The sequence below is a fragment of the Phocoena phocoena genome, chromosome X (genome assembly GCF_963924675.1).
Source record: "Phocoena phocoena chromosome X, mPhoPho1.1, whole genome shotgun sequence".
Taxonomy (NCBI): Eukaryota; Metazoa; Chordata; class Mammalia; order Artiodactyla; family Phocoenidae; genus Phocoena; species Phocoena phocoena.
In genome coordinates this window covers 33,121,891-33,138,297 of record NC_089240.1, presented here as the reverse complement: position 1 = coordinate 33,138,297, position 16,407 = coordinate 33,121,891, and the positions used below count along the sequence as shown (strand labels likewise).

The 16,407-nt window shown below is 42.8% G+C and overlaps 1 protein-coding gene across 1 annotated transcript in view; it reads right to left on the bottom strand.

The window, feature by feature from the left end:
• The window catches only part of XK (X-linked Kx blood group antigen, Kell and VPS13A binding protein), a 51,914-nt gene that overhangs the window by 29,464 nt on the left and 6,043 nt on the right, over positions 1–16,407 (bottom strand). Inside the window, exon 2 of the mRNA XM_065901243.1 lies at positions 14,989–15,251. Coding sequence (XP_065757315.1) covers positions 14,989–15,251 — 263 coding nt within the window. The remainder of the gene's footprint in view (positions 1–14,988; positions 15,252–16,407) is intronic.

Here is a 16,407-nt window from a genome sequence, read left to right as displayed (position 1 = left end):
TTAACTCATATATGTGGAACCTAGAAAAATGGTACAGATGAACCGGTTTGCAGGGCAGAAATAGACACAGATGCAGAGAACAAACGTATGGACACCAAGGGTAGAAAGTGGCAGTGGGGTGGTGGTGGTGGCGGTGGTGGGATGCATTGGGAGATTGGGATTGACATGTATACACTGATGTGTATAAAATGGATGACTAATAATAAATTAAAAACAATTGAACTGCTAGTATTTTCAATGTGCTAGATTTTAGAATACTTTAATAGTTCAAATTTACATAATTTACGTAAATCTTTGACAATGACGACTAGTATAATATTTTGGGTTTAATGACAACTAGGTCCTCTCTGATTCATCAGTGTTAAGTATAATACAAGCATACATTTTTAAGCCTCTTGGGTATATTTTTCTTAAATTTGTATAGGTTTATGATCAAATGAGCTAGAATTACTCCTACTGAAGGTCTAAGATTATGAAAAAAAGTCAATTTATGTTTAAGCAAATCGAGTCATTGTTCTGACAAACCAGTATTTTCCACAGTAACGAGATTTTATAGTACGTCCCCTTGAAGAGCATTTCCAAAATCTTTAGATAGCTGAAGTCTCTGGATTGATATTATGAGATAATTTATAGAAATTCAATGGATGCCTAGAAAATGTCTAAGAAAGGATACTAAAACATTGATTACTAAGCATAATTTGAGTTTATATACTTTTGCTTCTTATTTATATATTCTACAAAGAGGCTATATCTTTGGGTTTGTAAATGAATATGTTCATTTCTGCCACGATGTGAAACTATAGAAAGGAATTGCGTGGCTGAATAAAGCTGGGTTGAATGTATTCATGAGTTCTACTAAAATGACAGAAATTTACAGCGATCAACCCCCTAGTTTGCTCCATGAAATACAAGTGAGTGCCTAAAAGTTATAATTAATTTATGTAAATGAGACTCTAGAAGAATGAGTCTATACTAGGAGTCTGAAGATAATGAGACACTTTTAAAATTAGGGGCAAAAAAGGGAATGTTTCTGTCCTGAAGTAAAATGACTTGTTCCAGAATGGAAAAGAGGAAGAATGGTGAAGAAAAGAACCTGAATGAATACAGAAAGCTGTAAGTCTGTGGAAAGAGAATCTGAAAAGTAATACCTATCTGTGTTAAAAGTTTGCCAAATCTGCCTCAGTTTTGATGGGTTTACTTGTAAGATTGTCAAAAAGAGATTGTGGGTCCTTTAAAATGAAATATTACATTGAAGCAAGCCCAGAATTTATTTGCTCTCTGTGAAAATGAGAAAGTTTTTATGGAGTATTGGTCTGCTCCTAATAAGAGGTTACTCTGCACCTGTATTAGTTTCCTATGGCTGCTGTAACAAATTACCACAAACTTGATGGCTTAAAACAACACACATTTATTCTTTTACAGTTTTGGAGGCCAGAAGTTCCAAATCAGTTTCTCTGGGTTAAAATCAAGGTGTCAATGAGGCCATGCTCCCTCCAGAGGCCCTAGAGAAGAATCCATTTCCTTGACTTTCCAGCTTCTAGAGCTGTATACCTTGCATCCCTTGGCTAGTGGCTCCTTCCTCCATCTTCAAAGCCAGCAGTGTAGCAACTTGCTCCAGTCCTCACATTATCATCTCATTCTGTAATCAAATCACCTCCTGCCTCCCTAAGGACACTTGTCATTACATTAAGGGCCCACCTGGCTAATCTACAATACTCTTCACGTCAATCTCTTTATCTGGATAGTCCTTTGGGCCATATAAAGTTCACAGGTTCTAGGGATTAGAAACTAAATATCTCTGGGGTCATTATCCAACCGCCCACCTCACCTTCTAGGTAATCTATCCAAATAGCAGAGAATCGATATCTCACCACAATAACGCTTTGCTATGACTTTATCATGCCCTTGATTATTCTCTTTAAAGTAAAAGAAACAATAGAAGTTCTGCACTTACCATTGTGCTAATGATTTTTTTGTATTTAATTAAACGCTATATTGTCACTTTATTTAATAAATAACCAAGCTATAATCATTCATGTACTCAGATACCCACGATCTTATCTTAATTCTCAAACCTCCTGGAAATTTTTCAATTTTGCCTTCCAACACTGAATCCAAAATGAAAAGTGAAATGAAACTTCAAAACATCTTTTGGACTTAAAACTGTCTGAGATTTCCCAGAGGCCCCTAGAAAGTAAAAAAGGTTTGTTCTTTCACCTTATAAAAAGAGAGGTGTTAGAAATAATTCGCTTTATTTCCTATGTTAGTATTGATTAGTTGCATGAAAAAAAAAGTCAAATCAAAAGAGGTATTAGCCTTCCCCAGATTAAATGTGAATAGGGAAATATTATTAATATCAGTATTTCAGAAGTTTTATGTTGTAAGTGAAGTTCTTGGATATTTGTCAGCACCCTTACTGTCCATTATATGTTTCTAATTATCAGAGTCCTGCTGGTGCCTTCCCTGACGGTGTTAGGTAACAAAATTAGTGTTTTTGGTCATATTTAAGTAAACTAAAAAAATAGTCGGGCACACCTTTCTTCTTAAATTTTACTAGCAATTTCTAGACCAGTGCTTTTATTTATTATATATATATATATATATATATATATATATTTTTTTTTTTTTTTTTTTTTTCGGTACGCGGGCCTCTCACTGTTGTGGCCTCTCCCATTGCGGAGCACAGGCTCCGGACGTGCAGGCTCAGCGGCCATGGCTCACGGGCCCAGCCGCTCCGCGGCATGTGGGATCTTCCCGGACTGGGTCACGAACCCGTGTCCCCTGCATCAGCAGGCGGACTCTCAACCACTGTGCCACCAGGGAAGCCCTAGACCAGTGCTTTTAAAGTGAGGAGGCACATCAAACCCTTCTATGGAGTTTTATTAACATAAAGATGTTTAAAATCTACTCTAGACTTCATTGAAGACAGGCTTAATCATTACATTTATAGATATTTTCCCCATACCTCTTTTTTTTTTGGATTGGCTTTATTATCCTATTTTGCATGTTACAAAAATTTTCCTCTTCAACTGTACCATTTTCATTATGCATTCCTACCAGACTTTTCACCTGTGAAAATTATCACAAGTCATAAGTGACCCCTAGACATTTAAAGTCTCTGCCATCTCCAGATACATTTTTACTAACTCTGAGGCTACCCTGAACGCCCTACAATCAGCTAAAGGACAGAAATCTTGTCTTCAACAAAGCAGGATGGTCTCAGAACCCTGTGGAAAAGGACAGTAACTCTGGTACTTCAAGAAAAGGCTGTTGAGCACAGGCTTCTGACGTCATCACATAATCCCCTTTGAGACCATGTCAGTGGACAGAGTCAGAATTTCAAGAACACCTTAATTGAGAAGGAAATGGATTCATCACACGGCTCTCACACTGTCCAATGGAACAAGGCCTAGGTATACAAAGTCTGAAGACCTGTACTATAAAATCAGCCCTTTGATCCTAATCTGTCTGGCCTCCAAACAAAACACAAGTGGAAGTTCTTGAGAGTGAATTGTTGAGAATGTTTTCCTGGAAACCCAAGACACCTCTACACTGAAGAGTTTGGCTTCTTTTCCCCAGGGCAGACCATTAAACAGGGCTTGCATCCATATCCCCTACTTTGGCAGGCAGATTCTTAACCACTGTGCCACCAGGGAAGCCCCATTCTTAGTTTAAAGCCCAGGAGTGCCTTGTCTTGTTTCTTCTAGGTGATTCCAATGCACCAGTAGGACTTACATGATTTTTTTTCTAATTACAAAATTTTCCTCTATACTAATTTTGTGGTTCTATCTTGTTTTTGCTCATTTACAGATGATAAGTTATTCCCATTGTTGGCAGAAATAGTGGAGAATTTGGCTTTAGGATATGACCATCTGGAGACCTCGATAAATGGGTCCACAGAGATTTGGTTTCCACTGAGTAAGAGACAACAGAGAATCTGGTTTTCTAGTCTTCGTCTATTTGCTCATTCAAATCATACCCTCTAGAGGACAACAGCTTTTTGATATCTGGACCAGTTAGTTTTTCTATGTTTATACTTGACCCATGGCTGAAATGGTAGAATTGAAGCTATAATCTCAATTTTTCTCTGCGTGTATGTCCATATGTCTGTAACTCAGAAATGCCCTCACCTCTGATTGTGTGAGTGTGTAATATATTCCTATCTCTGAATTATATTAATATAATAGATTATAAAATCTCTTAAATTAATGGGGCTCTGTTCTGACTGGCATATCTAGATAAATTCTTATATAAATTGAATATTCCTAAATTTCCCTAAAAATAAAGAAGCTGAATTTTGGGACCTTAAATGAGCTACATTTAAACAATATACATTCTCCCAGAAACCAATTCATAACTATTTTAAGAAATCAACACCTCCACATTGAAGAGTTTGGCTTCTTTTCCCCAGGGGAGACCATTAAACCCTTTATATATCGAGACCACCCATTTCTCAGGATACAGCAGAAGAGGCTCAACAACAGGCAGCAGGGCTGGGCTCTCGTCCCTACCGTGGACCCACTTGCCACGTGACCTTGGGAGAGCTGATCGGCATCTCTGGGCCAAAGTGGCCTCAGCTGTAAAATGGAGACCCTAAAAACCAATCCCTGTCCTCTGTGCCCCACTTTCAGTAGAGAACTTTCCTTAGGAAAAGCCCACAGACTGGTAACTGTACACCTCAAGCAGATCTTTGAGATAATTTAGTCCAACCTCCTCATCTTATAGCCATGGAAGCTGACGTGCCCCAAGTAAACTACACTTACGGGTGACCAGAACACAGTTTCCCCCCATCTTCTTTCACTATTTTGCACTTTTGTGCCATGAAGACTCTCTCTTCCACAGTCCAGTTGGTGAATTCTTCTCATCCTACATCTCAGAACCCAAGTATCTCACAGCCGCAGTATCTAACCTGTCTCCCTGCTGCAAATTGGTTTCCTTTAGTAGATTTTGCTTTAACAGAAGTTTAGACAGATTTTCCCCACCGTGATTCTGCAACCCTAAATATCAGAGAAACCAATCTTCCGTGTTCACGAAGAACTGTAGAGAAATACTAAACGATACAAAATGAAGTTCCTTAGATTTAAAACCATACCCCTAAAAGAATAGAATAAAATAAGTTCATTATCTCAATCTGTTTGAACTGTGGATTGTGGACTGCTACTGGTCAAGGAACTGTTTGTTACTGGCCAGCTCCAGAAATGAAAATTGAGAGTCAGCATTTAGGAACACAGCAATCTGGCTTCACCCCAATATTTAAGTGAGTGGGCTCAGCCAGTGAATAGGGTCTACACCAGTCCTGGAGGTGTGGTACTCCAGTGATGAGCCAAATGTGAGCTGTATAACAGCCATGCACAATAGGACCTCCTATCAGTTCATAAGGAATTAGAACAAGAAGAACGGATAATACTGGCCCTACACTAAAGGCAGTTTGAGAAGCCCTGTACTATAATACATCATCAAATGAGAAAATTGATCCTTCTGAATACTGTGAACTGAGAATTAATCTGTGGTGTGAGTAACAAGTTCAAGTCTCTGTAGTGGCCAGACAGTTACTAGAAGTGAGTGAAGTGGGTGAGACATGAAACCCAAAAGAGACAAGTGGCAGACCAGAGGCCGGACCTTAATGGGATAGCATCTCGTATCTCCAGTTCACTGCAACCACAGGGACACCCAGACATTTTGATTTCACGAGAGAAGCCAGAAATCCAGATATTCAGGGAAAAAGTCTGTGATTTTAAATGTCAGCAGCTTATGAATTTTCTTTCAAGACATCTGTGTAGGACTAACAAATGCCATCCCGATTAGGTCTGGAAGCCGCCACTGTGCAATTTATGCTTTCGGAAAGGATGTATTAGAGGTTACTAGAAGGTCCCTCATTTTAAAATTCTAATTTGGGGCCCCAAGTCCTGTTCTGAAGAGTCAGAGCCACATGACTGCAGGACCTGTCAGACTCGGGGACCAGGGGAGCCTGGGCCTTCAAAACACCTCTCTTCTCAGAGGTTGTCTTCAGTGGGAGGCCAGCCTAGGTCCCAGGCCTCGCGTTCATGCCAACAGCAAACCGACGTTACTCTCCAAGATCTTTCCAGGATCGACTCGTGGGCTCACGTCGTCCCACACGTGATGTTTTCCCGTGTGCCGACCTGTGTCTGGTGTCTGACCCTGGCCGGCCCTGACACTGCTTTTGATCACAGACCTCGTTTGGCAGCCACACCCTCCCCAGCCTCTGCCCCTACTCATGCCGGTTTTAGTTTTCCCACTCCCAACAGGGCACTGGTCGTCACTGGTGTTCTCTCTGTAGGGTTCACATTAGAATAAATCCTTCTTCACCATCCCCCTTCCCACCTGTTCAAAACGTACAAAAAGCCTAAACTTGGGTGCCTCATGCTTTCCCAGGGGCAGTGGTTCTCACCCTCTGCCTGCCTTCCTCCCCTGCGTGGACGATTCCCGGTCCCGTGTAGGAGGGGATTTGGCAGGGGGCGCAGTTAGACTGATGACGTGCTGGCCGGGGCGGGGGGGGGGGGGGGGGGGGGGGGGGGGGGGGGGGGGCATGTCTCCTGTTAAAGCCACAGGCACAGCTGAAGCACGATTCTTAAAGGGATGGTGGTATAGCTCTGCCTGATTCTCCCATGTCCAGGTGACTCTGCAGAAGGTTTGCCAACACGAGGTCAGTAAAGCTCAACCTCCAAACTCGGACATCAAACACAGAGTGTAAAAGAGCTCAGGAAGCCTGGCTCCCTGCAGGTGTCCCGGAGACCACTACTGCTGACTACGGCATGGACTGTAAGGGGACCCCCGAGCACACAGACCTGCTAATCTGATGTGGTTTACCCACCTACTATGACTTCTCTGGCCCTTAATGAATTCCTCTGGTGTGACTTTTTTTTTTTTCACATCTTTATTGGAGTATAATTGCTTTGCAATGGTGTGTTAATTTCTGCTTTATAGCAAAGTGAATCAGTTATACATATACATATGTTCCCATATCTCTTCCCTCGTGCATCTCCCTCCCTCCCACCCTCCCTATCCCACCCCTCCAGGCGGTCACAAAGCACTGAGCTGATCTCCCTGTGCTATGCGGCTGCTTCCTACTAGCTATCTACCTTACGTTTGGCAGTGTATATATGTCCATGCCACTCTCTCGCTTTGTCACAGCTCACCCTTCCCCCTCCCCATATCCTCAAGTCCATTCTCCAGTAGGTCTGTGTCTTTATTCCCATCTTACCCCTAGGTTCTTCATGACATTTTTTTCCCTTAGATTCCATATATATGTGTTAGCATACGGTATTTGTCTTTCTCTTTCTGACTTCACTCTGTATGACAGATTCTAGGTCTATCCATCTCATTACAAATAGCTCAATTTCATGTCTTTTTATGGCTGAGTAATATTCCATTGTATATATGTGCCACATCTTCTTTATCCGCTCATCCGATGATGGACACTTAGGTTGTTTCCATCTCTGGGCTATTGTAAATAGAGCTACAATGAACATTTTGGTACATGACTCTTTTTGAATTATGGTTTTCTCAGGGTATATGTCCAGTAGTGGGATTGCTGGGTCATATGGTAGTTCTATTTGTAGTTTTTTTTTTTTTTTTTTGGCGGTACGCGGGCCTCTCACCGTCGTGGCCTCTCCCGTTGCGGAGCGCAGGCTCGGCGGCCATGGCTCACGGGCCCAGCCGCTCCGCGGGATGTGGGATCTTCCCGGACTGGGGCACGAACCCGTGTCCCCTGCATCGGCAGGCAGACCCTCAACCACTGCGCCACCAGGGAAGCCCTATTTGTAGTTTTTTAAGGAACCTCCATACTGTTCTCCATAGTGGCTGTACCAATTCACATTCCCACCAGCAGTGCAAGAGGGTTCCCTTTTCTCCACACCCTCGCCAGCATTTACTGTTTCTAGATTTTTTGATGATGGCCATTCTGACTGGTGTGAGATGATATCTCATTGTAGTTTTGAGTTGCATTTCTCTAATGATTAATGATGTTGAGCATTCTTTCACGTGTTTGTTGGCAATCTGGATATCTTCTTTGGAGAAATGTCTGTTTAGGTCTTCTGCCATTTTTGGATTGGGTTGTTTGTTTTTTTGTTATTGAGCTGCTTATAAATTTTGGAGATTAATCCTTTGTCAGTTGCTTCATTTGCAAATATTTTCTCCCATTCTGAGGGTTGTCTTTTGGTCTTGTTTATGGTTTCCTTTGCTGTGCAAAAGCTTTTAAGTTTCATTAGGTCCCATTTGTTTATTTTTGTTTTTATTTCCATTTCTCTAGGAGGTGGGTCAAAAAGGATCTTGCTGTGATTTATGTCATAGAGTGTTCTGCCTATGTTTTCCTCTAAGAGTTTTAGAGTGTCTGGCCTTACATTTAGGTCTTTAATCCATTTTGAGCTTATTTTTGTGTATGGTGTTAGGGAGTCATCTAATCTCATACTTTTACATGTACCTGTCCAGTTTTCCCAGCACCACTTCTTGAAGAGGCTGTCCTTCCTCCACTGTACATTCCTGCCTCCTTTATCAAAGATAAGGTGACCATATGTGTGTGGGTTTATCTCTGGGCTTTCTATCCTGTTCCATTGATCTATCTTTCTGTTTTTGTGCCAGTACCATACTGTCTTGATTACTGTAGCTTTGTAGTATAGTCTGAAGTCAGGGAGCCTGATTCCTCCAGCTCCTTTTTTCGTTCTCAGATTGCTTTGGCTATTCGGGGTCTTTTGTGTTTCCATACAAATTGTGAAATTCTTTTTCTAGTTCTGTGACTTCTGGTCAGGCATCCAGGAGACTATGCTTTCTGCTAAAACAAGCCACGGCCATAAGCCAAAGTAAACAGCTTTTCCTAATCAAATGCTATTTAACCAACATGGCAGGATTTGAGTATCATGATTGATTCCCTGGCACCACCCACCCTGGAGGCAACTCCCTGTTGGCTGAAGGTCACTGGAAGATGAGGAACCACGCCCTGGACACCAAGAGGCTCCACTTCAGGGACGGGGTGGCACTGTTGGTGCCATGATGTGACCAGCTAAAGGTGACTCTCCACCTGCAGTCGCTGGGGAGAGGCCTGCTGGCCACTCACGTGAGCAGAAGAGCAAGAGGGGGGTTTGGTGGAGGCCAGGAGGCCTTCACGGCTCCTCTAACGAATCACAAATTTGTGCGGTGGACATCTTGGCAATGAGGCTTCTGTAAATATTTGGCTGAATGAGCACCAGGTGTCAAGAAAAGTGTCTTGGATTAAACAAGCACCTACTCCACTGAGCTCTAAGCACACCTGACACTGTTACTCTAGATAATGCTGTGAAGTTGGCAAAGGCTCAGTCAGCTCCAAGCTTTATTAGATGGTACAAGGAAGCAGAGACGGTGAGTCACCGGGCAGAGGGGAGCAGACAGGGCGAGGGCTGTCTGGTTCCCGGATGCAGCCCTGGCTTCCCCCCTGCACGGGAGGCACTCTCACTCTCGTCTCCCCACGAGCTTCGAGCTTTGGCAGGCCGGGGTTTTCACAGCCAGAGGCCCAAGCATCCAGCAGTCACGGGAGAACCAGGCCTGGCGGCACCTTGGGGAAACCTGTCTGAGCATCTGGTACACGGGGAGGGAGACACAGGCAGCCATCTGTTAAGGGCGTGCCCTGTGCCAGGCTCTGTGTTAAGCCGTGGTTTACAGGCACACGGTGACTTCGTCTTTGGGAAAATCCCAAGATGGAGGAACGCTGATTATCCCCGTTTTACAGGTGAGGAAGCTGCTGCCCACAGGAAATAGATGAATGTCCAAGATCATGTAGCCAGAAAGTGGGGAACTGGGATGGTGAACCCAGGTCCACTGATGCCACAGTTCAAGCCAGCTGCACAGCCTCTGATCAGTCCTTTATGACAGGCCAAGAGGCAGCAGAGGGTGGCCCTTCAGCATATGATGCACAGGAGAAAATGCCGGATGTTGACACTGCTAGGAGAGCAATTAGTATACATCACTTGACATGACAATTTTTGTTCAACTTAGCACATGAGAGTGTTTATAAGAACTGTGTGTGCTTTCGAGTCCATCACTTGGGACAGAATTTATATACTTATACATCTTAAAACATGTATTCAGCCACTGCTAACTCTGTTCCTCTCTCAAATAAATGATCATAGGTTAGGTGTTTCATCTGAGAATGAGATTTATAATTGTGTTTACAATGGGATACATTCAAAAATAAGTCCAGTAATATTTAGTAATCACAAGAACTGCTTGAATTGCAGATGGTAGGTTTATATAATATTACTATTTAATTTACCAGTGTCCACAAGAGAGGACAGAAGGGTATCTTCCACAGAGAGTATCACAGCACTAGCTAAAAAGCCCTGTCTCAAGTGCTTGTTTTGTAATGAGGCAGGATATAACGAAATAATATATGTCAGGAACCTGGGAACCATTTTTGACATCTCTCTCTGCCTCACCTTCCCATTCAATCATCACCTTGTTCCACTTCTACATCATTAATATGGCTCCAATAACCCATTTCTCCTGTTCCAGCCCAAGCCACTATCATTCTCAACTTGACCACTGTAGCAGCCCACTTCCTGGCCTCCTTGTTTCTCCCCTCACCCCCTTCTGATCCATTTTCCAGAGTAATCAGCTTCTAAAACTAAATCTGATCATGATACTGTGTTGTTTAAAAATCATCAATGGCTTCCTCTTGCCTCTGGGATAAAGTGTGAAATGCTGGGATGCCCTTTCTTGCTTTTCCTTCATTTGACTTCTCCTCATCTACCAGATTTTGGTTTCAACTTAAGTTCCTCTGGAAAATTTTCCCTCATCTCCCAGACTTGGTTAGATTCCCCCAATAGACCCTTACACAGGACTTTCACTTTGCAGGATTTACCTGAAATAAAATAAGTATATGACTATCTGTTTCATGTTTCTCTATCATGTTCCAAAAGGATATGTGCCAGTCCACCTTATTCACCACTTTACCCTCATAGCCCAGCACAAGGTCAGGAACACAGGACGTTTTCAATACATATTCATTGACTTCATGAATGAATTCACATAAATCTAACCCCAAATCCTGCCTCCTCTGGTAGACAATGAGTACAATTTCCAACTTTAATAAGATGGAGGTAATCAGATCTACCTCACAGGGATGCTGTGAACATGAAACACAATCATGCCAATCACAGTGCCTAGCACAAAGCAAGGATCTGAGAAACAGTCATCATTACTACCGACAAGACCACCTTGACTGGAAGAGACAAGGGCACTTTGAGATCCAGGCAGGCCAAATGGCAGGATGCAGGGGCCTTCACAGAACACAGTAACCTTGGTACACTCACCTGGGCCTCAGACCAACCTATCCTCCAAGGTCCAGAGACTTGATCAAGCCCCTGAGAGCTGACTAGTCTCACGCAAAGACTGAGGCTCATAGACAGTGTCCATTATTCACTGACTATGGGAAAAAAAAAACTCTCCAATAGTGTATGATTCCATTTATATGAAATATGTACAATAGGCAAATCCATAGAGACAGAAAGTAGGTTAGTGATAGCCAGGGTCTGGGGAGGGGAAATGAGGAGTGACTGCTAACGAGTATGGGATTTCTTTTCTATGTAATGAAAATATTCTAAAATTAGATAGTGGTGATGGTTACACAACACTGTGAATATCCTAAAATCTACTGAATTGTACTCTTAAAATGGTGAATTTTATGTTATATGCATTATACTGCAATTAACAAAAACCTCTCCAGTGGACCACGTGGCCAGCTCCACCTCCCCTTTAAGCTCTGCCAAGGCCAAATTCATCAATGTTTGCTCAGTGAGCATAGAATCAGAGAGAAGGGGTTATATAGACTTTGAAAGTTGAATGGGGTCAGGTTCTGATGGACTTCATGTCCCTCTCCTGTCAAGAATGGACATTTCTATCGGTCTGGACACAAGGTGTGGCAGATACTGTTAGCTGCCCACTCAATATCCATTCCTCCTCTTATAGTTTAAGAAAACATAATTTCCTTGTGGGTGGCAAGGGGCCCAACCCTGGGCAGGTTATGACTAGTCTAGTCCAGTGTTCCCAAACTTTGCTGAAGATAAAAATTACCTGGAGCATATATTTAAAAAACAAAAGAGAAAAAATCAAGAGACATATCGTAGGCTCCCATTCCATACCCAGCAAATCACAACTTCCAGGTTATCTGTAGAGTTTTAACAGGCTCCCCCCTCCACCTCCTGTGACTCTAATCAACGTCAGCAAAGTTGAAGGAATGCTGCTGTAAGCCACTGGTGGCAATCATTTCTATGCCCAGCTTTCCTAGCATTTCTTGCACCGAGGTGACCATGTGACCAGTCCTGGTCAATGAGACCTAAATAAAGTCTATTAGGGAGGTTTCTAGGAAAGCTTTTACTTACTAATAAAGGAAGAAAGACACTCGCCCTTCTGCCTTCATCCCCTCTTTCTACCTTGAATGCAGCTATGATGGATTCTATGCAGTAGCAACCCAAAAGAAAGACCAATGGAACTTCAGGAACATCAACTTTACCATTGTGAGCAGCTGATATAATGCCAGCAACGGCCTAACTCCAACTTCATCTTAGATAAGCAAAATAATGGGTTGTTTAACCTTGTAGTCAAGTGTTTATTCCTTGCACCAAATGCATTCCTAATCATATGACAGATATTGCCAATGTTTGCCTCTGTGACACACCCCAGCCTGTCCTCCAATTACAACTGCCTTTCCCCTTCCGGGTGAGGGATCCCTTCCTCAGATATGTTAAGGCAGTGATTAGGGTTAGTCAAAACCTATACAACTGGCAGTCATCTATATTTTTAAGAGGACCATGCCCACTTCCTTTCTCTCTATATATTTGATGGATCATTTAATTCTCAGAGGACTTATTCCAAGTTCTTGGGGGGCATGTCACAGATATTCTTTGTGACACTGACATTTTATGAGATATCTCATATTTTATGAGATAGACATTTCATTTTCCTGAATAGAATTCTGTCTGAAAAACTGTAACTAGGGTTGGCAAACTTTCTGTAGAGAGTCAGACAGTAAATACTTTATGCTTTGTGGACCATACTTTCTCTGTTGCAACTACTCAGTGACTCAACTCTGCTAAAAAAACAAACAAACAAAGCAGACATAGAGAACAGGTAAATGAAAGGGTGTGACTGCATTCCAATAAAATTTTATTTACAAAAACAAGCAATGCCTGATTACACCCATGGGCTGCTGTTTGCCAACTTCTGAACTAAAAGACAATCTTCATTTTCAATAACTTGAGAAAAAAATTGAATCTACTTGTAAAAATCAAATAGATTATCACCACATCTGGTCTCTTGCTGTGTTCCTGCCACACAGAAAAATAATGAACTGGGAAAGGGGTACAGTGGCATGCAGAGGACTCACCTTGGTCAATGCCCATTCTAGTTATAAGTCCTTAGAGAACAAGGATGCTGCTACATTTATTGAGCACCTACTGTCTACCTGGGGCTGTGGGAGGCATTTTCACATAAAGGTTAATCCACCAAGGTCCAAGATCTCAACCTAAAGTCCTGATATATCTTAAGAATCATAGTCACTTTGAGGTAACCTGGATAAGGGATAACAGTTGTAACATGCAAATATCCTGTGACCCAGCCATAAATTAAAGTCATTTTACCATCCAGCTTAGATTATAGGCAGAAAGAGGATAATACTGAGGGAAGTGAGATTAATGAGTGATTTATTTTAAAAGATTCCAGTTTCAGTGCTGTCTTAAATATGTATTTTTTCAGCCTAAGGCTTTTAACTCACTTTTGTTTATCTATATAGCAAAACTTACCAGAATATCTGGTTTTCATTTACTAATAATATTAATATTTGTGAAGGATTCTTTCCTCTTTTCATATGAAGGTTTTTCACTTGTGTCCAATGCATGTACAGGTTTTTTCTTTTTTTTTTTTTTTTTATTGTGGTACGCGGGCCTCTCACTGTTGCGGCCTCTCCCGTTGCGGAGCACAGGCTCCGGACGCGCCGGCTCAGCGGCCATGGCTCACGGGCCCAGCTGCTCTGCGGCATGTGGGATCCTCCTGGACCGGGGCACGAACTTGCGTCCCTTGCACCGGCAGGCGGACTCTCAACCACTGCGCCACCAGGGAAGCCCCCAGGTTTTTTCTTTAAAATTTGGCTTAATCAAAACCTGCCCTCAATTTGATGATGCGAGAATAGCCCAAAGGTCAGAGAACTGTGTTCATTTTAAAGCTGAGATACCTATTAGAACTTCAAGAAAACAGGACAGTGCTCTTGATTCCCTCATTCACCACAAAAAAGCTGTTACAGCCAACTGTGTATCAGCTGGTTTACAACTATCACTGAATGACAGAGGCAAAAACCAAAGAGGCCCAGCCTCTGGCGGCTGTATCTTCAGCCTACGGCAAGTTGTATTCTCCAAAATGTCACAGCAGTGAACTTCTAGAACTCTGCCATTCCCCAACAAAAGTCAGAGTTTCCTTTCCTCCCTTTCCCTTGAACCTCTACAGGATTCCTGACTGCTTCAACAAAGAAAATACAGAAGTGATGCTGCATGACTTCCAAAGCTGGATCACAAAAGGGATACTCTACCACCTGGCCCTCTCTCACTCTCAGGATACTTGCCCTTGAAAGCAGCCACCATGCTGTGAGGAAGCCCAAACTAACCTACATGGAGAGATGAAGTGGGGAAGATCTGAAGCCCCGAGCAACAGCCAGCATCGACCGTAAGAAATGCGGGTGAATGAGTCCTCAATGGATTCTAACTCTACATCTTTGAGCCACCCCGGCTAATACACAGTGGAGCATAGGTGAGCCCTGCCTAAAGGGCAGATTCATAAGCAAAATAAACGTCGTTATTATTTTAATCCACTATGTTTTGAGCTTAGTAACTGGAACACAGACTTAGGATTGGATGCACATATAAACGAACTTCGCCAAAAACAAGATAAACCTTATGTTTTGCTCTCCACTTTGATTCCCAAATGCAAATAGAAATAAAAAAATATACATACATCTTCCGATAGTGACATCCTGCTGCAGGGCGGTTATATACAGCTGCAGGGTCAGCTGAGGGGCTGAGCCCAGGAAAGCCTGGATCACTGATGCCCGGCTGAACGCAGATCGGTGGGTGAATAGCTTGCCCTCTGCCTGGCCCACTTCCTTCTCAATTTCCTCTGAGAGGCCATTTTTTGGCATCTGTCGCTTCTTGGTGATGCTGACATAAGGCTCTTCGATGTGGTTTGACTGACAATAGATGCAGAAGACTTCAAAACACCTGGAAACAAACCAGCAAGTCATGATAATCAGAGGCAGACAGGATTCTGTCTTTTCTCAGTTACCCTGCTTTCACTTAGCCTGATTCTCAAAGCCTTGACTTGGTTACTCTGAACTGTAGCCTCTCCTCTAAAATCATCCTCTCTAAGGACCAGCTCTGAGCATGCAGTCCTCTTGAGGCCCTCCACCAGGCCAACTGGCCTGAGTGTGAACCAAATTCAGAGGTGACACCGAAGGCCACTGAGGCAAGGAAACCAAGTAGAGAATGGAATGGGAAGTGGTTCAGGCTCCAGAGCCACAGAAAAACATTCCATTTCCCTTCCTGACACATATTAGCTGTGCAGCCCTGGACAGGTCATTTAACCCAAGCCCTTTCCCTCAATTACAAAGCAGAGATAAAACCTACTTTGCTACACTATTATGGAGATAATACAGTATATGGGTATGTGTGTATGCATGTATATACACACACACATATATTTGTGTGTATATATATATATATATATATATATATGCACATATATTTTTTTCACATCCAATAGATGTCCCAAATCACCTCAGTTAAAACAGCAGCTATGGGACTTCCCTGGTGGCGCAGTGGTTAAGAATCCGCCTGCCAATGCAGGGGACACGGGTTCAAGCTCTGGTCTGGGAAGATCCCACATGCCACGGAGCAACTAAACCTGTGCGCCACAACTGAGCCTGCGCTCTAGAGCCCTTGAGCCACAACTGCTGAGCCCGCGCACCTAGAGCCCGTGCTCCACAACAAGAGATGCCACCGCTCGCTGCAACTAGAGAAAAGCCCGCGGGCAGCAACGAAGACCCAACGCGGCCAAAAATAAATAAAATAAAATAAATTTATATATATTTAAAAAAACCAGCAGCTATGGTTGGAAGATCCCCCAGTAGTTTCCCATCTAGAATTCCCCTGGAAGACCACATTACCATCTCTGCTCTCTTAAGCTTTTACGGGACATGCCTGGAAGCCTGCCAGCTCTGTCTTATCTATGGAGTTTCAAGCCTGCCCTAGGGATGGAGCCTTAAGCAGTCACCTTTCTAGACTGATAGAGTACCTGGCTTTTAAAATTGGATTTCCCTCTTTAGGTAATGATATGGGTATCAAAGAGAGGAAGAGTACCGACGTATACGATTTATAC